Source organism: Elaeis guineensis, chromosome 6, assembly GCF_000442705.2.
Source record: "Elaeis guineensis isolate ETL-2024a chromosome 6, EG11, whole genome shotgun sequence".
Classification (NCBI taxonomy): domain Eukaryota; kingdom Viridiplantae; phylum Streptophyta; class Magnoliopsida; order Arecales; family Arecaceae; genus Elaeis; species Elaeis guineensis.
In genome coordinates, this window is record NC_025998.2 from 942,985 (window position 1) to 964,849 (window position 21,865).

The 21,865-nt window shown below is 42.5% G+C and overlaps 1 protein-coding gene and 1 long non-coding RNA gene across 2 annotated transcripts; one reads left to right on the forward strand and one right to left on the reverse strand.

The window, feature by feature from the left end:
• Nucleotides 1–9,995: 9,995 nt before the first annotated feature.
• On the forward strand, nt 9,996–18,196 carry LOC105047755 (ABC transporter G family member 36-like). The gene is made up of 24 exons (XM_073258814.1): nt 9,996–10,610; nt 10,686–10,806; nt 10,912–11,000; nt 11,901–11,985; nt 12,105–12,264; nt 12,367–12,443; nt 12,585–12,638; nt 12,731–12,821; nt 12,950–13,251; nt 13,388–13,669; nt 13,747–14,063; nt 14,169–14,329; nt 14,459–14,562; nt 14,647–14,800; nt 14,914–15,039; nt 15,123–15,274; nt 15,508–15,840; nt 15,927–16,217; nt 16,309–16,392; nt 16,478–16,611; nt 16,693–16,920; nt 17,011–17,182; nt 17,352–17,606; nt 17,691–18,196. Exons 1-24 carry the CDS (start codon nt 10,285–10,287, stop codon nt 17,946–17,948), a joined length of 4,356 nt encoding a protein of 1,451 aa, XP_073114915.1. The 5' UTR covers nt 9,996–10,284; the 3' UTR covers nt 17,949–18,196.
• Nucleotides 18,197–18,893: 697 nt separating this feature from the next.
• LOC105047756 (uncharacterized) lies at nt 18,894–20,068 on the reverse strand. Its single transcript, XR_832503.4, has 2 exons — nt 19,318–20,068; nt 18,894–19,230 (listed from the first exon to the last, which is right to left on the reverse strand). It is a non-coding gene; the product is annotated as an uncharacterized lncRNA (long non-coding RNA).
• Nucleotides 20,069–21,865: the final 1,797 nt, after the last annotated feature.

Here is a 21,865-nt window from a genome sequence, read left to right on the forward strand (position 1 = left end):
CTCACTCACGACTTCACCTGCAGACTTCGTCCGGACTCCTACGGGAGCCGGACCTCGCCCACGACTTCACCTGCAGACTCCGTCCGGACTCCTACGGGAGCCAGACCTCTCCCACGACTTCATCTGCAGGCTCCGCCCGGACTCCTACGGGAGCCGGACTCCACCGACGACTCCTGCTGCAGGTAAACTTAGTCCGTACTCCTACGGGAGCCGGACTTCGTCCCTAACTCTAATTGAAGGTAAACTTCGTCCGGACTCCTACGGGAGCCGGACTTCACCCCTAACTGTGGCTGCAGGTAGACTTCGCCCGGGCTCCTACCTAAATATGGAGATTCTGCTTCTGATCACTCTTCCATTCATATCTTGTATCATCTTAATTCCTCAACATCTGTAAAAATAGTAAAATAGGAGGTAATGAGCTAGACAGCCCAGTGAGCAATGATCACTTTTCAACAGATTTCATCAGGCATTTAAGTAAATAATCATTTATAGAAAATAAGCATATAGAGTTCATCAATTCGAAATCAATTTCAATTATGCAACATAATTCATGCCAAATTTTTTTTTTCAAAAATTAAATTTCTTTTCAAATTTTAATTTCTTTCGTTCTTAAATTCTTTTCGTCAACCATGAGCTATGACCATATTTTTTCTGTGGCAGGGTTATAACACCGCGTATCTTCTTGTGGTGAGCTGCGAATCATCTGGCAGCAAAGTCTTTCGGAACCACTGGTCTCTCTAACAGTTTGTCGCTGGTCTCTCTGGCGATATGAATCCTCAGGACAAATCAATTGCCAACGTATATGCCCCATTGGCAGGGTCCTTTACATAATCAGGTTGTCAATTCATATTGTTTTTATATCAGAATTCTTCATAAATCATATTTCATATTCTAATTTCAATAATAAAATATATATTCATGTAGTATCGAAATCAATCAATATAATGCATCATGAAATCAATATGTTCAATCATGCTTCATCATAACATTTCAAATAAGATATTTTCATAACAAAATACCATTCATCCAATTCATGCATCGTTTCATAAATCATGTCAGAAAAATATATTATAATTTTTCGATAAATCTAGAAAAATGAAACATTACTTACCTCGAACGCATTCCAATAAATCTACATAATTCTATAAATTTTCTTCCAAAAATTCTGTTCGTAGATCATATCGCGATATCTCATAATCAAACATCCACAATCCTATACAGAATCAATTTCAATAATTAGAAAGAATACGAATACCATATTTCAACGGTTTAGATTGGGTCCGGTCATCTAATTTCATCTAATCAAAATCTAATTAGAACCTAAACGATCCAAAGTTTGACTATCAGATCAAATCGATTCGAAGTGATAGGACCGAGGTTTCTTCATCGATTTCATAAAATCAAGTAGAGAGAGACAATTAGAGGAGAGAGAATTCATGAGGTACAATTTGAATTGATCAGGTGATACAATCTAACATTACGATTGGTCCAATATCTCGATTGGTAAAATCAACATGATCAAATCAAGTCATGGCCAGATCGAAATCATGGATGATCAAATTTAAAGATTCATTGTCTGATTAAGGTGGGTGCCAGTACGCTGTCTGACAATCATAGATCAGGATCTTCATTAGAATTAGATCAGGACTATTAAAAGAAATTTCTTCATTTACTAACCTTTTTAGAGAGAGAATCAATCAAGAGAGAGAATTTTTAGAGAGAGAAAATTCTAGAGAGAAAATACTAGTTCAGGCTGAAAAAAGAGAGGAAGAGAGAGAAACTCTCTTTCTCATATTTTATTATTTATATTATTATTTATTAATTAATTTATTTTATTTTTCTTTCTTCTTTTCTTTCTTTTTTTTTTCTTTTTCTTCACAGAAGAGAGAGGAGAGAAAATCCTATTTATTATTATTATATTATTTTTTCTTCTTTTTTTTTCTTTTTTCTTTTTCTTTTTTTTTCTTTTTCTTTTCTTTTTCTTTTCTTTTCCTTCTTCTTCTTTTCTTTTTCTTTTCCTTCCTTCTTCCCGTGGCTTCCTTTGGGCCGAAACAGGGGATCTCACAATCCCCTGTTGGCTGGCCGACCGACGGTGCAACCGGGTGAGGCGACCGTCGGCAGGAGGGGGCAACTCGACGACAAGAGGAGGGCCAAACCGGTGGTCGGCGGTGACCACCGGCATCGAAAATCAAAGAAAAATGGGCAAAAATAAAGGTTCTTCCGCAACAAAATCCGGCGACTTCGGTCGCCGACGAGCGTGCACACCAGCACGGGAAGGAAAAGGAAGAAGAGAGAAGGGGAGGAGGCTTACTTCCGACGCCGGCGAGGCTTTTCCGGCGAGCAATTGGATGGGCACAGGGACGGGTCTCTGTGAGGATTTTTCGACGATCTCTGCCGTTTTGCCTCGGGATTTCTTGATGAGAGGGAGAGAGGAGGTTCTCCTTCTTAAATAGAGCCGGAGGGAGCTCTTTTCCGACTCTGATTGGGAGCTGGCGAGAGGAGGAACTCCTGTTTTTTTTTTTTTTTTTTTTTTTTTAATTTGGATTTTGATGGGCTGAGTTTGTTACATGGGCTGGGTCATCACATGTGAAGTTGGAGAAAACCATCTCTATATTTTAGGAGATCTCGTCGGCCTAAACCATCAATTGGATAGATCAGTGGTCGATGATATCACGAGGTGTACTTTGGTAACAATCCAAAGCTAGTCTAACATATGTTTGGGCACCATCCCCAAGATCAGGTTACATTAGATCTTATGGTTGATGTGATTCCAATGTTAGATCTTGGTTGAGGTACAATCTAGTTGTTTAGACCTTCACAAACGTCAGGGCGGGTGCTCCAAAACCAATGGAAGATCTTCGAGGACAACATGATCCCAAAATTGAGCTCTCTGGCTTCTTGTGTGATTGGTATGCATGCAGAGGTAGCGAGACACTTCCTCGTTGAGACATAAAATTGTTTTTGATGCTTGAGTCGTTAGCGATGAGCCCAGGCAGGCACTTGACTGTCTTTCGAGGTCAGACACAAACCTCCCTAACATAAAGCTCGATAGTGGGCCAGATGACCGAAAAGAGGTGGAGGACATCTAGACTAGAAGCATCCTGGCATGGGAAAGAAAGCAACAACAAAGAGAAGCCAACTGAGAAAGAGAAAGAGGGCAAGGCAGCCTTCTTAATTCTTCGATTAAAAAAAATACAGATTGTTCCATTTTGCTTGGCTGAATATCCAACTTGGCCTATTTAGATTTAATCTAAACCCGATTTAAAAAAGTATGATCGGATTCTAAATTTAGATATGTTCCACATTTTAGTTTGGATTTGAATTTATTGAGTTCTAACAAGATTCAATCCGATTTAATCCAACTTTTATCTGATCTAATTTGGACATTTTGATCTAGCTATTATCTGACCTCCATTATCTTTTTGATTTCATTACTTTCTCTTCTCCAACAAGAGCAACTTTGTGTACACGTAAGATTTTGTTTTGATGGAAAAGTTGAGATCAAATCCCCTCCCCTTGAGAGGCAAATTTCTGTTTTCGTGAATTCTTTTTGCTTTCGGTCCCTTTCTCAAATGTTTTAGTGTTTCCTTTCCTGATTAAACTATTCAATTATTTTTTTATTTTTTTAAAAAAATATTACTTTATCTCTTTTAGTGCAATCTTAAAATATTTTATTCAAATATTTACTTGCTATCCATAGACCCGATTCTGATTCTTGGTTCAATAATATATGTTAAATTTTTTCTGATTTTATAATTAATAAATTCATAATGATCTGATTGTATTAAATAAAAATTTAAAATTTAATTTATTTTTTTTTAAATTTATATAATTAATTTTTTTTAATAAAATTAGAGCCACTGTTTTTTTTTTTTTTTTGATAAAATAGCTCGAGCCACTACTTTGAAGGGATTGATGGTTACTTTCAGAGACAGTAGCATCAGCATCTCCTTTCTTCCACTTCATTCTCACTCACATGTCCCACTAGGTGGAAATGCTTCCAGGAATTGGATGTCATGATGACATCCATATTAAGAATGGTTGCTGGTGCGTCATTCAAGGGGTAATTGGTCCGGACATCTGTCCGCTTTTACCCCCTCCATGGCCCATAAAAATCTGTACCGCTTGAGAATCGCTCAAGATTTGACATGAAATTGCACTCCTTGACCTTCTTTGACCGCTTTCATCTTGGCCTCTGACTAGTTGGATTGCGCTGGGCCAATTAGATGAACCTCTGTTACCCTCTAGACCTCCACCTTAACGTTCCCGTACATCTCAAACACACTCATCAATTATACAGGCGACCTGAGAATTTCAGACTATCCTGTATACACCAAAAAGAACAATCCATCTTTTCCAAAAGACTAAATGTTGATCCCTCCGGTGCTAATTTTCCATATCTTTTGACTTTATTAGAATTGCTTGTTCGTCTTCTACTTAGATAAGTAATTGAATAGTTTCATAATACGCTTTTAAGGTTTCTGTCCATATAGTATTAATAGCATCATTGTATCTTTCGGGTATGATTTAAGGGCTGGTTGTGGTAACCATAGTGCTCTTTTAATTAATGTTGATTAGTTGTGTCTAGCTTAAGACCAAAATCACATAGCTTTTTTTTCTGATCATTTTGTGTTCCAATTAAACTATTTGTTTTAAGATATCATCAAGTATAGACAGTAGACTATCAACTTTTGCTTCTTGTTTAAGTTTATACAAAGGCTCATATTGTATTAAAGATTTTATTCTATGTTAATCAATTTAAAATATATTATATATCATAATTTATTATATTATTATATGGTATTAGCAACAAAAATATTAATGACTAGAATTTTTCAATAAAGATTTGATTTTTGTGGAGTCCTCCATTCTCCACGTAGATGCTAGTATTAATGATTTTTATATTAATTATTTAATATATAATAAAAAATTAATCAAAAAAATTTATATATTATAATTTATTATATATTTATATTATATTTTAAAATAATTAAGAAAACTGTATGTCATGCAACCAACTGGCTATACACGGGTAATTAGCAATTCATGAGAACACACGCGGAACGTGCGCGCCGAGACCGTCAGACTCGACCGCTTCGTAAGCGTATGTTTACATGGTATCTGCTACTTCGTCATTCTAGAAGGCGGTCTCCACGGCACACCGTCAACGTGCAAATCAAGGAAGCTATCAAATCGTTTTTTAAAGATGGCAGAGGCAGACACTGTTAAATAATTTCGGTAGATCTTTGTATGAAAAAAAAAAAAAAAAACTAACCAGAAATATCACAAATTATCTATAACGTCCCAGTTCTAGGTTATTCAGGAACCTTCGTCATTCAATGTGCCGGAGCTCCTTTAAAAAAAATTTCTTCTTGGACAAGTTACAGTCCTGATCCATGAGGCAAGGCATCCTTGGGGTTTTTTTGAAGATCCGGGTTGGCGACCAGAGTCGGGGGCAATAGAATAAATTAATAAGGCGCATACAATCGTCCAGGTGTTTGTTCAAATACGCATGCTATTCTTTTCGAAACAAAGTGCCCAAAGAAACTGTTGTTTATCCATGACCAGTTTTCTTTTTTTTTTTTGGTAAAGATCCATGACCAGTTAATTGATTCCAAGGATTAGGCTCTGTAATCGAGCAGAGAGACTTAAGTCTCTAATTTTAATCGGCAAATAAAATTCCTTTTCTCTCTAATTTTTTTCCATCCTTCTTATTTTATATTATTTTTTGGTGCCGTTCTTGATGTTCGGCCTAGATATCTTGCCTACACGTAATGTTCTACACAATAGACAAACCTGTTGGGATATACCGACCGACCGACCGGCCGACCGACCGATCGACTGACCGACCGACCGACCGACCACCGACCGACCGATCGACCGACCGACCGACGACCGACCGACCGATCGACCGACCGACGATCGACCGATCGACCGAACCGACCGACCGACCGATCACCGACCGAAGGTACGTCGGTCGGGCAGACCCTTTCTGCCCTGCCGACCGACTGCACCAGGGGATCCGGTGCCCGACTCCCCCGACGTATCCAACTGACCACAGGAGGAGTCCGAAGCTCTACCCGACGCCCCTCGGCTGGCCACCGACCCAAGGTCGGACGGCTCCTCCAGGCGCCGTACTACCGCCAGAGGCTGTCAGTCCTGACAGCGGCGCTACCGCCTAGCGGCATTATCCCGCCTATGGCATGGTCAACCCTGCTATTTGACGGCCCACGGTGAGTTGACATCTTTACGGCGACTCTGACATCCTACAGTGAATTGACAATTCCTCAATTGTCCGCGTCATTAATGATGGCGCCATACCACGCTCCACTATATATATCGGGGAAGGCAACAATGCTGGGGGGTCCCGAAAATTTCAGGCTTGCCCCTTCTCTTTCTCTCTCTCGATTGAGCTCTCTGTCTTCATTTCACTGTTGCCCAGTCTCCTCTCTGACTTGACCGTCGGAGGGTCCCCACCGGAGCCGCCTCCGGTCAGTGTGGACTTTCTTTTTGCAGGCGCTCGTTCCCGGCGACCAGGCGACAAGGGATTGGCCGCAACAGATTGGCGCGCCAGGAAGGGAGTACAGGACGTTGCGGTACGTTGTCCCCACGAAATTCAAGATGACAAAGATGAGAGCTCAGCGATCGAGGGTCACCGGGTCGGCGAGGCGCTCTTCCCGCCGGGAAGAAACCTCTTCCCCACCCTCCGCGGCGAAACCCAGCTCACCGCACCCCACGGTAACCACGGAGGCGCAGATCGCGGCGATCGTGCGGCAGATGACCATGCTGACGGACGCGGTCAAGAGCCTTCAGCAACAACCGGCCCAGCTGCCGCCATCGCCGGCCGGGCAACCGGCGGCACGTCCGATGCCCTCCAGGAGCAGCCGCCGACGTCCGCATCGATCTCCGTCGCCTCCGCGGGAGCGCCGCAGCCCCGCGGAGAGGAGGAGGGGCAGCCGCGGCGTGACACCCATCGGCCCCGACGGCTTTCTCCCTCCCAACTAGAATGAGCGAGGAAGGAGAAGCGCCCACGAACGCCGTCCGCCTCTCTCTCGGACTCTTCCGGGGATTCTACTCCTGGGGTCTCCCAACACCGATGGATCGGGCGATACCTAGACGGGGGACCAAGCTCAGGCCAGCGTCATAGAGGGCTTGTTCGGTAACAAGCTCCCTCTGCTTCAGGACCGACATGTCCTTGAGTCGGTGGAAGTCCTCCCGGTCGTCCGCCTCCACCCGGCTGTTCTCGTTCGCCTCGGTTCGGGGCACGCCCCAGTGAGAAGGGAAGCCCCAGGGAGAAGAAGATGAAACAAAGAAAAACTGGTTCTTCCACCCGTGGATGGACGATGGAAGGCCAGTGATGAAGGAAAGACCCTTCCGGGGGTGAAGAGCCACCACCCTCGAGCCTTAGGGTGGGGTCGGAGGACAAAAAATGCCCGAAAGAGAGAGATACGAGGGTTGGTCGGCAGAAGCTGACACAACAAGGCGAAGCTGATTATTAGCCGGACAGAGTTCGGCGCCAGTTGCGCCGGACAAAGTCCGTAATAATCCAGCAGGTTCCGGACGAACTCCGGAATCGGAAGCCGAAGACCCGCACGGAGATCCTCGACGTACAGTGCCACCTGGCCCGGCGGAGGGTTGTTGACCCGACCGCCGACCTCGGGGGGGAAAAGTTGAAACTGCTCCGGGATACGATACTGATCCCGAAGCCGATCAACGTTCGGCCCCGAAAGCGAGAAAACCTCAACTTTCGGAGTCGACCGAGGGTCATCGGTCGGGTTTCCCGACCGAGCCCCCTGAGATGAGTTTCCGGCCATCGCACCAGAACCAAGAGAAAGGCAAGACCAAAGAAGAAGGAGAAGAAGAAAGGAGATTTAAAGAAAACTACGGCAAAACGGGAAGGATCACGAACCCCAGGTGGACCCTTGCGAGAGTGGGAGAAGGGGCAGCCGCTGGCGACGACGGAAGAACCACTTGGACAGAGTCTCCGTAGCAAATCGTCAAGAATGGAGCTTCAAGCACAAGTGGCCCTATATATATAGGGCCGTTCGATGGCCGAGATGATGCCGCGCCGATCGAGATCCCTCGGATGGGCGACGCGTGGCGACATCCGGCCCTCCTTTTTCGACCCGGTGGTTCGGCGTGCCCATTCCAGGAAGGCCGCACCGCCTTCATTTAATGCGAAAGACGCCGGCCCAACAACCTTCGAAACGTGGCGAAAGGGCCGCGGTTCAGAATTAAACCGCTCGCACCGATTCGCGTTCCCGATGGGACGCCTGACAGTGCCCCGCGCTCTCAGAACCGGCGCTGGGCGGCGGTTTTCGTTCCCCAAAAGGCACCGGACACCCGATCGCCTGACACCGAATCGTCCGACACCCGATCGCCTGACACCGAATCATCCGACACCCGATCGCCTGACACCGGATTGTTTGACGTCCCATCATCAAACAACGGGACGTCTGACGTCGATCTGACCGGACCATCTGTCAGTGAGATCGGCAAACTCGGTCCAGGACGTGGCAAGGAATCCACTCCTTTCGCCTGCGTGGTGACACGGGGTAATGCGACGTCAGGCTCAGGAGTGAGGGGGGCAACTGTTGGGATATACCGACCGACCGACCGACCGAAGGTACGTCAGTCGGGCAGACCCTTTCTGCCCTGCCGACCGACTGCACCAGGGGATCCGATGCCCGACTCCCCCGACGTATCCGACTGACCACAAGAGGAGTCTGAAGCTCTACCCAGCGCCCCTCGGCTGGCCACCGACCCAAGGTCGGACGGCTCCTCCAGGCGTCGTACTACCGCAGAGGCTGTCAGTCCTGACAGCGGCGCTACCGCCTAGCGGCATTATCCCGCCTATGGCATGGTCAATCCTAGCGATTTGACGGCCCCACGGCGAGTTGACATCTTTACGACGACTCTAACATCCTACAGTGAATTGACAATTCCTCAATTGTCCGCGCCATTAATGACGGCACCATACCACGCTCCACTATATATATCGGGGAAGACAACAGTGCTGGGGGGTCCCGAAAACTTTCAGGCTTGCTCCTTCTTTTCTCTCTCTCGATTGAGCTCTCTGTCTTCATTTCACTGTTGTCCAGTCTCCTCTCTGACTTGACCGTCGGAGGATTCCCGCCGGAGCCGCCTCCGGTCAGTGTGGATTTTTTTTTGCAGGTGCTCGTTCCCGACGACCAGACGACGAGGGGATTGACCGCAACAAAATCTTTAAATGAATTATGCTTACATAAAATAGTTGTAAGATCTGTATACCTGCGTAGTATAGTAATACGTGTAAAGTTGGGGGGCTTAGGCCCAATTTTGTTTTGGACCTCTTACCTTGTTTTTGTTTTTCAGGAGCTTTGCCTCCTCTTATTTGTATTATCAAAAAATAAAAAAAAAAATTGGTCTTAAAATTATTGTGGCAATGAATTCACGCGTAATGGATAGGGTGACGGGAGCCCCAATTTTGTTTTGAACCTTTTACCTGGTTTCTGTTTTTCAGGAGCTTTGCCTCCTCCTGTTTGTATTATTAGAAAAAAAAAAAAAAAGACTTCGGTCCTAAAATTATTGTGGCAATGAATTCAAACGTCACGGATTGGGTCATGGGCTACCAAAATATCCTTCTTCTAGAAGGTCAAGATGGCCTGCTCCATTTTATTTTTTTTTTTTAAAAAAAAAAACGATGGCATGCTCCATTGTCTAACATAATGTCCAAAATAACCCCACAATTATTGAAATCATGTTACACGCGGCTTCTTCGGAAAAAAAAAAGATTTGTGACGAAACTTCTTTCCCGGCGGACCCTCAACGGTCACACAAGAAATACTGCCATGTGCAAGGGGTGTCCAAAAAATGGCAGAAGGGCATTATGGTCAAATAGGAGAGGTAGGTGGGAAATGGTGGTTCACGAAATTCTGGGAACCTACTTGTCAGAGGCAAATGAAATAGCTTGGAGACCGAGAACTCCAATCTCTGACCCAACTCTTAAACAGTTATTCACCGTTCAAATTTCCAACATCTTGAAGTCTCCTCTCTCGCCCGCCGCGTTTGCCAAAATCTATATAAACCATCCCCCTCTCGTCCACTTACAAGCTCAAATCTTTGTTCTCCCTTTAGGTCCTTATAGACCTCATAATCCCTGTCGGCCATAGCTTTCCCAAGTTCTCTTCGAGTTTTCGGGGATTGCTGCCTTGAAAGAAAAGCACAAGGAAGCCATTAAGTTCCCTTGGTTCTGCTCTTCTTCCGGCTGCTGGAAGGAATCGGTCGGTGCTGGTTAATTTTTCGATGGCTTCCATGGAGGCCGGTGATGTATATAGAGTCGGGAGCATGCGGCGGAGCAGTTCGATATGGAGGCGTGGAGATGACATCTTTTCCCGGTCTTCGCGGGATGAGGATGATGAGGAGGCTCTGAAGTGGGCTGCTCTGGAGAAATTGCCGACCTACGATCGAGTGAGGAGGGGCATATTGACTCTAGCTGAGGGAGAGAGTAAAGAAGTCGACATCCAGAAACTCGGGTTGCAAGAGAGGAACGCATTGCTGGAGAGACTGGTCAGAGTTGCAGAGGAGGACAATGAAAGGTTCTTGTTGAAGCTCAGAGATCGCATTGATCGGTGAGAATTTGATCGCCTTACTGTTTTACATCGAATTCATTGACAACGGGTTTCTAATACGCTTTTCGTTTCCAGTGTTGGATTAGATCTCCCCACAATTGAAGTGCGTTACGAGCACCTCAACATCCAAGCAGAAACTTATGTGGGCAACAGAGGACTGCCGACGATCCTGAATTCCATCGTTAATGTACTTGAGGTACTTCACGAATTTCAAATATACCGTCAAAAGAGCGGTTCGGTTTCTCAATTAATACCTCCATGCCCATAACATCCTTCTGATTCTCGTATCCTCCTGAACCAGTCTGCTGCCAATTACTTCCATATATTACCGAGTAGGAAGAGATCTTTGCCAATCCTACATGATGTCAGTGGAATCATCAAGCCTCAAAGGTAAGAGAGTTTTTTTTTTCCATATGAAAGTGAGATGGTTGAAGATTCACTTGGTGATGAGAAGGGGCTGGCATGCACCAACTACTAAGAGCTCTCAGTCTTTGGGACAACTCATAAATATATAGGAAAATCTTTAGATTGCCAGAGGTTGCACTCACCTTTAAACTTGCAGTTCCATCACCTGATTTTATATTGTTATCTTGACAAGTAAACTTCAAAATAAACAAATAAATAAATAAATAATGTAATCTTGACAAGCATCGTTTGGTTTCCTACGACCACAAATATTAATCTCTGTGGCAATGAAAATGCTGCTGACTCTTTCCGGCCTTCTTGTTAATTTTCTGCAAGGGCTATGATTGATTCTCTTCGTGACTGAACATCTACAGAGTTTCTTTTGTTCTGCTAGCATCACTCCTATTTGTTCGGAACTAGCTTCCTCTATCTCTGTTTGTAACTCTTTTTACCTCCACTTGCCCTGCTGAGAGTAGATTATCCCTGCCTCACTACTTATATCCTCTGTTTCTTCATAAAAGTTGGGTGGTCTAATCCTCCGCTTCAGCAAACAAGAAAATAAAGGATAGCCATAGGTTGCTCTCAGCTCTATTGTCCCCATTGGTGTAAATTGCTACAGTCTCGGACTTCTATTGTAACCCACCACCACCGCCCCCTCCTTTCTCTTTCTCATGTAATTCGTTACCGGTAAATAATTTCCTTTCAATAATAAAGTTGGGGGAAGCGTTTCACTTCATCCATAACCCCTCAGGAAAAAAAAAAAAAAAAAAAAAGAAAAAAAAAAAAGTGAGTTGAATTACTCTAGTTTTTTTCCCCCTCCTCTCTAATGATCAATTGCAGCATTTCTATCTGATGCATTATCATTCCTATTCTTCTTAATTTCAGGATGACTTTGCTGTTAGGGCCCCCAGGCTCAGGAAAGACCACATTGTTGTTGGCCTTGGCTGGAAAGCTGGACTCGGATCTGAAGGTCAAGATTATCCATTTTGAATCTATCTTACTTTCAAAATAAGACCCCCACCCTCCTCTTTAATAGGCCAAACTAATATAAAGGAGTAATTTTGCTTTTACATGTACAAAAATAAACAGGTTTCAGGGAGGGTGACTTACAACGGTCATGGAATGGAGGAGTTTGTTCCTCAAAGAACAGCTGCCTACATCAGTCAACATGATCTTCACATAGGGGAGATGACAGTTCGTGAAACCTTAGCTTTCTCTGCAAGGTGCCAAGGAGTAGGATCTCGTTATGGTAAGTTCAGAGGAAAGATCAAAACTATAATACGGTATTAGTTGTACATCTTTGCAAATTTTCAATGAATGCAAATGAATCATCTTTGTCGAAACTATACAGAAATGTTAACTGAGTTATCGAGAAGGGAGAAGGCAGCAAATATCAAGCCCGATCCTGATATTGATGTCTTCATGAAGGTGAGATTCATATTTTCAATTAGAATCCTCTTTTGAAATCTCAATCATGGCAAGCACCAATATAATCTTCTATCTGAATTGGAAGTAAATGGAACAAAGTGGAGGTCGGTAATGAAATTTCCCTGAATTTCACTCATGCAGGCAGCTGCAATGGATGGACAAAAAAGCAGTGTGGTCACAGACTATATATTAAAGGTACATGCTGCAAATTGCATTATAGGATGAACTGAATATTTCAGATGCTCAAGACTCATTATTTCTTCATTTGCTTCTTTAAATTATGGTAGGTCTTAGGATTGGAAATCTGTGCCGACACTATGGTAGGAGATGAAATGCTGAGAGGTATCTCTGGTGGCCAAAGGAAGCGTGTCACAACAGGTAGAGCAACCGATAAGATGAACATCTAAGATTAAAATTCTTCTGAGCAAGGCTTTATACTTGTTCCTATCTTGTATCCACATATTTACCGGGCCTGGCTTCTGGGTGTTTGATTTTGCATGCTATAGGTGAGATGCTTGTCGGACCTGCAAAAGCTCTGTTCATGGATGAGATATCAACCGGTCTAGACAGCTCCACAACATTCCAGATAGTTAATTCACTTAGGCAGTCCATTCATATTCTTGGCGGAACAGCTGTTATTTCCTTGCTCCAGCCTGCTCCGGAGACATATGACCTCTTCGATGACATCATTCTTCTCTCCGATGGACAAGTTGTGTATCAAGGTCCTCGTGAACATGTGCTCGAGTTCTTCGAGTCAATGGGCTTCAAATGCCCAGAAAGGAAGGGTGTTGCAGACTTCTTACAGGAGGTAAGTTAACTACAAAAATGATTTCAGTCAACCACTTGTTCAGCCACAAACTTCTTTATTTCATACCGTTGGACTCTTATTTCATCATCACGAAGATAGTATGCCGAATCTCTTTTTTCTGGTTTAAATCTCAAAGGTGACCTCGAGGAAAGATCAGCAGCAGTATTGGGCACGCCACCATGAAAATTACCGGTATGTGCCTGTCAAGGAATTTGCAGAGGCCTTTCAGTCTTTCCATGTTGGGCAGGATATAGGAAATGAACTTTCCATCCCCTATGACAAGAGCAAGAACCACCCAGCTGCCCTGACAACCTCAAATTATGGTGTCAGCAAGGAGGAGCTTTTGAAAGCTAACCTTGCAAGAGAACTATTACTGATGAAGCGAAATTCATTTGTGTATATCTTCAAGGCAACTCAGGTGAGTCATATCCACAAAAATAATGAAGTGATACGCTCAAACTCAGCAATTAAAATCTTGTAATTTTCAAATTTCAGCTCATAATCATGGCTCTCATCACAATGACAATCTTCCTACGCACCAACATGCACCGTGACTCTGTAACTGATGGGGGAATTTATATGGGGGCACTTTTCTTCGGAATAGTCACAATCATGTTTAATGGGTTCTCAGAGCTTGCGATGACCATTCTGAAGCTTCCTGTCTTCTTCAAACAAAGAGATTTGCTCTTTTATCCGGCATGGTCATATACAATTCCAACATGGATTTTAAAGATTCCAATTTCATTTGCAGAAGTTGGAGTTTGGGTGTTCACAACTTACTATGTTATTGGATTTGATCCAAACGTAGGAAGGTAAGATGGTTGACTTTGATGCTGTCTCAGGTTGCTGGGTCATTGTAGCTGAATCTTTCTGTTCTATGATCTTCAAAATAATGTTGTACTTTTTCTCCTTAACAGGCTATTTAAGCAGTATCTGCTACTCTTAGCAATCAATCAGATGGCATCAGCACTCTTCCGGTTCATTGCTGCACTGGGTAGGAACATGATCGTTGCAAATACCTTTGGATCCTTTGCGCTGCTTATTCTTTTGGTTCTGGGTGGGTTCATCCTGTCGAGAGGTATGCACCTATGCCTTGCTTTCTTCTATATATTAGATGCCATACTACAAGCTGTTAGAGATATCATTCCTGTCTCAGCTGCCTGCAATGATAGTTTGTTGACTATATCTATCTCTATTCTCTCGACAGAGGATGTGAAGAAATGGTGGATATGGGGTTACTGGATCTCACCCTTGATGTACGCACAGAATGCAATCTCAACAAATGAATTTCTAGGAAAAAGTTGGAGCCATGTAAGGGCATCGCCTTCATATTACAAGAAATTGCATTATTTGAGGAAGGAATAGCTGATATCTGTGCTCGATATTGTTTTGCAGTCTCTTGGATCGAATGAGACACTAGGAGTGCTTGTCTTAAAGTCTCGTGGTGTCTTTCCCGAGGCAAAATGGTACTGGATTGGTTTTGGCGCCTTGATTGGATACGTATTGCTATTCAATGCTCTTTTCACCGTGGCTCTCACCTATCTCAAGCGTGAGTCCAGATCTTATGATAACATCTCGTGGGAAAAATGCAAAATCTAACAAATTATGGCTTAAAAATCTAAGATTGAGAACTCTACTCTGAACATTGCCTAATGTTTGCAGCATTTGGGAAAGCTCAGCCAGCTATATCGGAAGAGACATTAAAGGAAAAACATGCAAATTTAACTGGGGAAGCATTAGAATCATCATCCAGAGGGAGGAACTCTGTAGATCATTTCGCATCCGGAAGTAAGTCTAGTCAATATGTTTAACGTAAGCTAATTAACTTCCTCTCAACAGATTTCATCTCATTGTCATTTTCATGTATGCAGATGGTGCTGATGAGATGAGAAGGAGCAATACCTCATCAAATTCCACAAATGAAGTGGTTAATTCAAATCAGAACAAGAAGGGAATGGTCCTTCCATTTGTACCACTTTCCATTACCTTTGATGATATAAGATACTCCGTGGACATGCCACAGGTAATATCACGACAATATATCCTCTCTTTTTTTAAAAAAAGAAAAATTATTTTGGAGCAAACCACCTCCATTTCTTATTTCATTAGCTTAGTGAAATTTGTAGTGGATTTCCACTGTTCACTCAAAAAAAAAAAAAAAAAAAATGATAAGCAGTACTAGACCTTTGTAAAACTAATCAAAGTGACATACCTAAATCCTTGCAAAAAGATTGAAAATTTTTGGTGAACTTTTAGGAAATGAAAGCACAAGGTGTAACAGAAGATCGATTGGAACTCCTTAAGGGGGTGAGTGGGTCTTTCAGGCCAGGAGTGCTAACAGCTCTAATGGGCGTTAGTGGAGCGGGTAAGACGACATTGATGGACGTATTGGCTGGGAGAAAAACAGGTGGATATATAGAGGGAAACATCACCATATCTGGCTACCCAAAGAAGCAAGAAACTTTTGCTCGAGTATCAGGATATTGTGAACAAAATGATATCCACTCTCCGCACGTGACAGTCTACGAGTCTCTTGTATACTCTGCATGGCTTCGATTGCCTTCTGAGGTTGACTCTGCAACAAGAAAGGTTGGTTAATTAAATGACAGCCTAATCCTTGCATTCCTTTTGAGTTCATTAATGCATAGAGTGACTGGTGAAACTATTGATCACAGATGTTCATTGAAGAGGTCATGGAGCTTGTAGAGCTGACATCATTGAGGGATGCACTGGTTGGATTACCTGGAGTGAATGGGCTATCGACCGAGCAGAGAAAGAGGCTGACGATTGCTGTGGAGCTTGTTGCAAACCCCTCGATAATATTCATGGATGAACCAACCTCCGGACTCGATGCACGGGCTGCTGCAATTGTTATGAGGACTGTAAGGAACACTGTGGACACTGGGAGGACAGTCGTGTGCACCATTCACCAGCCTAGCATCGACATATTTGAAGCTTTTGATGAGGTGAGGGAATGCTAGAATTAATTGGTCTGTATGTATTAAGAACTGAAGTACAAGGAGGCACAACTGTGATATATTTTATATTTGATTGCAGCTCTTCCTGATGAAGCGAGGAGGAGAAGAGATATATGTAGGTCCACTGGGGCGCCATTCTTGCCATCTTATTAGTTATTTTGAGGTGAGACATAAAAAAACGTTTTAGTTCCTTGCAAGATTCAGCACAACAGATCAACTAACAATATCTTTTGGTTTATTTTCTCAAGGGAATTGAAGGTGTCAGTAAGATAAAAGATGGTTATAATCCTGCCACATGGATGCTGGAAGTGACGACGTTGGCCCAAGAAGAGATACTAGGGGTTAACTTCAGCGAAGCATACAAAAATTCTGAACTGTATCGGTGAGTAACTTTTACTTCAATCCTTTTTCCTAATCCATATAGCTAGCATGTCTTTGCTTATATCTGCATAATCCATTTCAGGAGGAACAAGAATTTGATAAAGGAATTAAGTACACCACCTCCTGGTTCAAGTGATCTTTACTTCCCAAGTCAGTATTCGCAAAACTTCTTCACACAATGTATGGCTAACCTATGGAAACAGAACCTATCATATTGGAGGAATCCTCCATACACTGCAGTGAGGTTCTTCTTCACAACAATCATAGCCTTGTTGTTTGGGACTATTTTCTGGGACCTTGGCACTAAAAGGTAGATGTCGAGTGCGCCCCCATCAGGCTTTTCTGACTCTATTTTGGATCCGGAATGATCTCAGCGTGCCTATACTATTTTGTATTGCAGGAATAGTCAGCAGGATTTGTTTAATGCAATGGGTTCCATGTATGCTGCCGTTCTCTTCCTTGGGGTGCAGAATGCTTCGTCCGTTCAGCCAGTCGTGGCTATCGAACGAACTGTATTTTATAGAGAAAGAGCAGCTGGAATGTATTCAGCCTTGCCATATGCATTTGGACAGGTACTTACTTTTTTTATTTCACCTTGCCTATCCTCTTTCTGAGCTTTCGGAATTGAAGTTAAAAAAAAAAAAAAAGGAACTTTTTTCGGATGTGTCGTAAAAGCTGGCTCATATATACCTGGTGCCGCTTACCTTCTCCTTGACTCTAACCACCGTTTGCGACGTGCAGGTTGCAATCGAAATTCCATACATCTTGATCCAGTCTTTGATTTATGGTGTAATAGTATATGCAATGATTGCGTTTGAATGGACGGCAGCTAAATTCTTCTGGTACATGTTCTTCATGTACTTCACATTGCTTTACTTCACATTTTATGGAATGATGGCGGTAGGCTTGACCCCCAACCACAACATTGCTTCAATAGTTTCCTCTGCCTTCTATGCGATATGGAATCTTTTCTCTGGATTTATCATTCCACGACCTGTAAGTTCCGACTCTGAGATGTCGATTCTTGTTAGGTGTTTTATAAAAGTATATATCCACTAAAGTCGCTGCTTCATCTTGCAGAGAATTCCTGTTTGGTGGAGATGGTATTATTGGGCATGCCCTGTTTCGTGGACCCTTTATGGTTTGGTCGCTTCCCAGTTTGGAGATGTACATCATCAACTTGACACCGGCGTGGAAGTGGCTGATTTCGTCAGGAGTTACTTTGGGTTCCGGCACGACTTTTTGGGAGTGGTAGCAGCGGTCGTTGTCGCATTCCCTGTGCTATTTGCTTTCCTATTCGGTTTCTCAATAAAAATGCTCAACTTCCAAAGGAGATGATCGAAGTTCCCTACGATGGACCATGATGTTTTGGAGTCAGTGATTTTGAAATTATTGTGAAATAATTATTGTGATTTTTGGGAGTCGGTGATTTTTTTTTTTTTTTTTTAGTTGTGCCACATGTTTTTTTCAACAATTATTGTGAAATTTAAAAGACGTCGAGACTTTCTCTAAATGTGTTTGCAGCTGTTTGTACATGCTAAAAATGAGAATGGAAGATGATCTTTTGGAATTCCAAAAACTACTTACTTCGGATGTGTTTCTATAGCAAAAGATGAGACAACTTCTGAATAAATGCAAAAAGTGGACACCTCAGCAATACTCTGATCAGAATGTAAAATTAAAGAAAATCTAATGGCAACCACCCAATTCTATTTGAACGTGATGATTATGCTGACTGTGCAAAAAGGAAATGTCGATAGGAGAGGACCCCAAACACAAGCTCCAAAGATGGGGATGGAGATCGTTAAATCTTGAGGACAAATATCTTGAAATGATAAAAGGATGTGGGGAAAAGGAATCATCACGTTAGCGCCCATGTCCCAAAGGCGGTGGGTCTCAAAAGCCACAAAGATGAATTAATGTCTTCTGCTATGCGATGGATATTTTGGTGAAGCTAGCTCATTGAAGTCGTGAAGAACCATCATGTATGAATACTGGGTCATAGAACATGAAGAGAAGACGAAGAGCGAACCGAAAGGAATATAGTGTAAGAAATTTAAACGAAAAGGTAACATAAAAATTGTAGGATTAATATGATCCAAATATGTAGCGTAGAATGATTTTTTGTGAGCAAAAAAAATAATAAGCACTGGGGACCTAGAATGACTAGTGATCAACATAAATGAATCTCAGACGAAATACACCATCAACAAGAAGCAACCAAAGAAAGGAAGGAAGAAATCATTCGAACATGCAAGATAACATTCTACCATAACACCTATGTAAACATTCAACGGTTGATAACCATTAAAATTCTTAATTTTCATGTGCATGAGCCAACAATATCTTATCACAAGCCGGTTGCTTTTGACCATGACTCTCAAGAATCCTAGCTCTAGGATACAGCAGAGCACATGTATACCACAAACCAATAAAAGCACTTTCTTCACATATATACATGTGTACTTTATAAAGAATCAAGCATTCTACCTGTCTTGTCGAGCAAACTGCAACATTTAAACCAATAGCCAATTTCAAAATAATGGCCTACTCTTCTTGAAACAGCAAGGAATAAAACTCCAGATTTTTCGTATTACTTTCTATATCCCCACCATTTTACCTATTTATAAACGATGAAAGTTGCATGAGTATCTATTGGAGTTATAGTAAATTTTCTTGTGAGAGAAAAAAAAAAAAAAAAAAATACCTGCATCACAAACCAATGAGTGGAAACTTGCCCAAAATGGTGTATTCTCTGTTAACTCCATTTACAGGTTCCTCAGCTGTGGGGGGTTAAGGTGCCCATATCATCGTGCCATATGGACGACTTCATGCCCGGAAAAGGTCAAAGTGTTTTTATGGTTGACATCCAAGAGCAGACTGCAACCCGCTGAACTGTTGAATAGGAAAGGTTGGAATGTTGGAGCTGGATGTAAGCTTTGTGCAGCTACTGTTGGATCTACCAATCATCTCTTCTTTAGATGCACATTTGCCAAGAGTTTCTGGAGCACCATTAAAACGCAACTGGTCTTAAAAGGGAGGCCTACATCATTTCACTATCTCTGGACAGTTTGGAGGAGCGGAAATGAAGGAAAGATAGCAAAGGTGAGTCAATAGCTGTTTGCAGCGGTGTGTTGGGAAGTTCGGAGAGAAAGAAACGCCCAAACCTTTATAAGCAAAAAACAGCAGTTTTGCAGAAGATACAACACTCTTTCAGTTGCTGGGGACAATTAGGTTCTCAAAAGTTTCAGAACCAACATCAAGACAGTGTGGAAGAGGTTGAAATCTATTGTCCCCAAGTGCACCGATCCTAGTGCACATGAGTTGATTCTTCTTTGTTTTAAAAGATACTTCTCTTGTAATCTGTCTTTTCCCTAGATCCTGGGTGATTATTGTTTTCTGGTTCGGTTGTACAAGTGGGCCTTCTGGTCCCCAGTTCTCTTGCCCTGTTTCTTCCTTCTGAGCATGTAAATTCTGTTATCATCTAATAAATTGGGGCTAGTGACCTGCTACCTCCTATTCACATTTAAAAAAAGTAAAAAAAAAAAAAAAAGGGTGGCTAAAGGATGCATGCCTGAAGGCATTTGGATTTTGTTAAAATAAACATCTGCGTGATTGCAAACTAGTCATTCATATGAATCTTCTCTAGGCTCTCTGCAATTAGATATATAAACTTTTCAGCGTGCGCAGAACTTGTTTTCAGAAGTAGAAAACTTGCATATATTTCAGCACAGTATTCATTATGCTATGCTCCATCAATCGTTCCTGTCACCCGAATAATAATGAGTGCTTCCATCCAAGCCAGCTAATTACATGCTATGGTCAGCGATTGATAAACGATCACCTGGGAAAATATGCAAGTCCCATTGAAGACAAGATCCATCAAGCCGCAAGGTTTTTAATAGGGCAGCAAATTAATCTGGTCAGAGATCTCTAATCCTGTGTGAGCGATACTGGTAGGGTGCTTGCTTTTTCCATGCATCGTTGGATTCTGAATGCAGTACCAGTCATATTGGCGCAATCCATCATACAATGCCATATGGTTATTCCTTAGAACAGTCATAGATTCTGGAGACTTGACTCTAAAGCGTATTGATGATGGATCTTTACTGGAACCACTTTGATGTAACTCTAGTCTTCAGGTCAAACTTACGATGTTAATTTGGTAATGAGAAAAGCACCACTACATGACGGTAAAATTTGCAGGAGCACGAAGCAGGATCTCCTCAACTCGATGGGATGAATATATTCTGCAGTCATGCATGTTTACTGGAGCACAGAATTAATTCTCAAGCTGTGCAACCTAAGCTATTTTGGATGTTGAACGGACATTACTCCATGGCGAGGAAGCTGCCGGGATGTATTCTGCTTCACCATACGCATTTGCGCAGGTAAACGTATCACATTTTAAAAGACTTTATCTCGGAGGGCTGTCGTGTTTCGACGGGCGAAAGATTTTTCTGGTTATTGTGTACTGGATCCTCAATAACAGTTGAAGACCAGCACTACTATATTTAACGAATTCTTCTCTTTTCCTGCACAAATCATTCCTCGCCTTTTTTTTTTTTTTTTGAAGTAACTGAGGGAGAAAGGTTCTCCCCCACGTGGATTTACATTCCTCAACTTTACCTGTGGGTAGCATGGGTTGTTTTTTTTTTTTCTTTGATTAAAACTTGTGTACAGCATGATAATTTTGATTCAACAGCCGCCACGTTGGTGCGGCACATATCCTTCATGTTCTTTACCTTTCTTTATTCACATACTGTGGGATGATGGCAGTGGCAATGACGCCCAATTCAGACATCGCTGCAATAGTTTTTGTTGATGGAAAATTTCCAACAATTACATTGATCTCTAAAGGGTTCAATCGTACACAACGATCGGGGTCATGCGACAATATTTGGGTCTTCAAATGGATTGTTTATGGTAAAAGTTTCCTATTTGGAGGAGACTTTGACCAAGTATAAATCACAATGAAGTAATAATCAAGTTGAGTGGCTAAAGACAAAGCTGATATAAAGATTGAAATCCAGTGCTAAGAAGATTTTAGCTTTTTCATGATTATTATTGCTAGTTATGACAACAGTGGAAAAGTTGCCCCTCTTTCCTCAGATTTTATTAGGGCAGACCTCATTGGTTTTCTTTTAGTGTGGCCCATTAGTACTAAGCTACATGATGCAGGCAGCTGGTCCCTCTCTATCTCACTTTGGGATACCAGTGCATGAGGTTGGGTACAGATCCAACTTGACCAAATT

Coding starts and splice junctions, on each gene's coding strand:
- LOC105047755 (XM_073258814.1), top strand. CDS start 10,285: ATGGCTTCCATGGAGGCCGGTGATGTATATAGAGTCGGGAGCATGCGG. Junction 12,639..12,730: donor TCACAGACTATATATTAAAG/GTACATGCTGCA, acceptor AAATTATGGTAG/GTCTTAGGATTGGAAATCTG. Junction 14,801..14,913: donor GGCTCTCACCTATCTCAAGC/GTGAGTCCAGAT, acceptor TAATGTTTGCAG/CATTTGGGAAAGCTCAGCCA.